General features: G+C 41.7%; 1 protein-coding gene across 1 annotated transcript in view; it reads left to right on the top strand.

Moving 5' to 3' along the window:
• Positions 1-631, top strand: part of LOC102489466 (disintegrin and metalloproteinase domain-containing protein 1) — a 2984-nt gene extending 2353 nt beyond the window's left edge. Inside the window, 1 exon segment of the mRNA XM_027771640.1 lies at positions 1-631. This exon segment is cut by the window's left edge and continues 17 nt beyond it. Within this exon segment, the coding sequence (XP_027627441.1) occupies positions 1-448 (448 nt within the window). The 3' untranslated portion in view covers positions 449-631.
• Positions 632-2100: the final 1469 nt, after the last annotated feature.

The following is a 2100-nucleotide window of genomic DNA, read 5'->3' as shown; positions in this document are numbered from 1 at the left end:
CGCTCTTCCCTGTAACTCAGAGACATTGTGTAATGGGAATGGATTTTGCAATAATTTAGGGCACTGCCATTGTAATCCTGGCTTTGCACCTCCTGACTGCATAAAGCCAGGAAATGGAGGTAGTGTGGACAGTGGCCCTCCTGGTAAGCAACATGATCCTGCTAAGCCTCAAGAGGAAGGAAGCGATACTAGTGAAAACAAAAATGAAGAGTTGGCTATAAACTTAGTATTATTAATATTGCTTATACTTCTTATATTAATAATAATAGGTATAATTTGTGGCCTCCTCACATTTTTTAAACATGCAGGAGAAGAAGCTCCTCCCTCTACTGCAGAAGAGGCTCCCCCAGAAGGTCCCCCAGAAGGTTCCCCAGAAGGTACCCCAGAAGAGGCCTCAGAAGAGGCCTCAGAAGAATCTCCATCAGAAGAGGAAGAATCAGAGTCATAAGTAGCGGGAGGAGAAATCTAAATATATCAAACTTCTTAAGCACTGAGTGGGAATGAGAGGCTCAGTGAAGCAAAGATGAAGTATGAATCGATGGCTCCAGTGGCTCTGACTAGGACTCTACAGTCTATAAAAATATACTATTGTGGGAGGAGGGATTCTTCCACGTTTATTATTCATTTCGGTAATAAGTCATAATTTATTTAAAAAATAAACATTTTAGTACTTTTTGTTTTTTCATATTTCATTTAAATTCTTCACATGCATCTTTGGACATCAATATCTTTGTCTCTATGGGTCAATTTTATAAATCATGAGAAATAGCTGTTCAAGACATGCTACCTTCTAAGTTGTTTGACATATAGCATTATACTTACCTGAACTTATTGCTATCACTGGAATTTTCATTTCAAGTAACAACTACTTATTATGTGAAAACAGTTGTTTCTGTGATTGATTGTTCTAATTTGCCCTATATATATGCACTCATCAAATGATTTTTTATCATTTATTTTATTTTACTTATTATTATAATTTTTATCTTTTAATTTGCTATAGGGCATGTGCCCTCACCAGAGAGAGAGAGAGAGAGGGAGGGAGGGAGGGAGGAAGCCAGCCAGCAGTTCGGGGACTTGAACTGCACTCAGCCATGTGGGAATACAGTGCCTTAACCACCACTCTACCTGCTGGACCCCATCAAATCAGTTTTTTTTTTTTTTTTGAGAGGTTTTTGCTATAAGGTGCATGCACTTGCCAGAGAGACAGAGACGGAAAGCGAGAAAGCACTCCCCCAGTGGGGATGGCCACGCCACAATCCCTTCTCCTCCATTCTCCTCTTGGGATCTTGGGCATGTACACACACACGCCTGGCGTGTTTATGCCACCGGGTCCAGAACTTGAACCACAGTTGACTACATGGGAGTTCAGTGACATAACCATTACTCTAACTGCTGGTCCACCCCATCAAATGAGTTTTTAAACCCCTCCCCCCAAAACAAAACCCTATTCACATTAGACATCTTTTCTGGTTCTATGTGGTATAATCCCTGAGTCTGCTTTGCTCTGAGGCGCTGCGATAGGGACTGTATCTGAGAGGGCAGAAGGCCCTGATTATCCTTGGGTTAATGTGAGCAGTGAACTTGCATACCTTTCCAAATCTGGCAGATGTTGACTATGACACATGTATACCCATATATTACTTTCTACTATTCCTAGGTGCTTTCTACAGCCATACTCTCTTTTTATCTAAAAGTTTTCCCCCTCTTCCAGAGCACCTATGATAGTTATTCCTTTCTACTAATTTTCTTGGGAATAATTTTACACCCTCGGATTATCTGTCTGATGAACATTAACCAGAGTTAAGACACTATAGGTTTATATTAATTATGTCACAGTATAGAGAGGTACCTCCTATAGTGTTAAGTACATGTATAAATTTAAAACTTTTCCTTGGGCCAGAGTACTGGACTAGTAGTTAAAAGAGCCAGATTCAGGGCCAGCAGGTAGAGTAATGGTTAAGGCACTGGACTCCCAAATGGTCGACCACTGTTCAAGTCCCAGACCGGGAGGCTTGAAAACCACGTCAGGGGGGCCAGCAGGTGGCGTGGTGGTGGTTAAGAGTGCGGGACTCCCACATGCTCGACTGCGGTTTGGGT

The sequence above is a fragment of the Tupaia chinensis genome, unplaced genomic scaffold (assembly GCF_000334495.1).
Source record: "Tupaia chinensis unplaced genomic scaffold, TupChi_1.0 Scaffold000226_1, whole genome shotgun sequence".
NCBI classification, from domain to species: Eukaryota; Metazoa; Chordata; class Mammalia; order Scandentia; family Tupaiidae; genus Tupaia; species Tupaia belangeri.
Note: the sequence above shows the minus strand (reverse complement) of the source record. Positions and strands in the feature narration are given on the sequence as shown.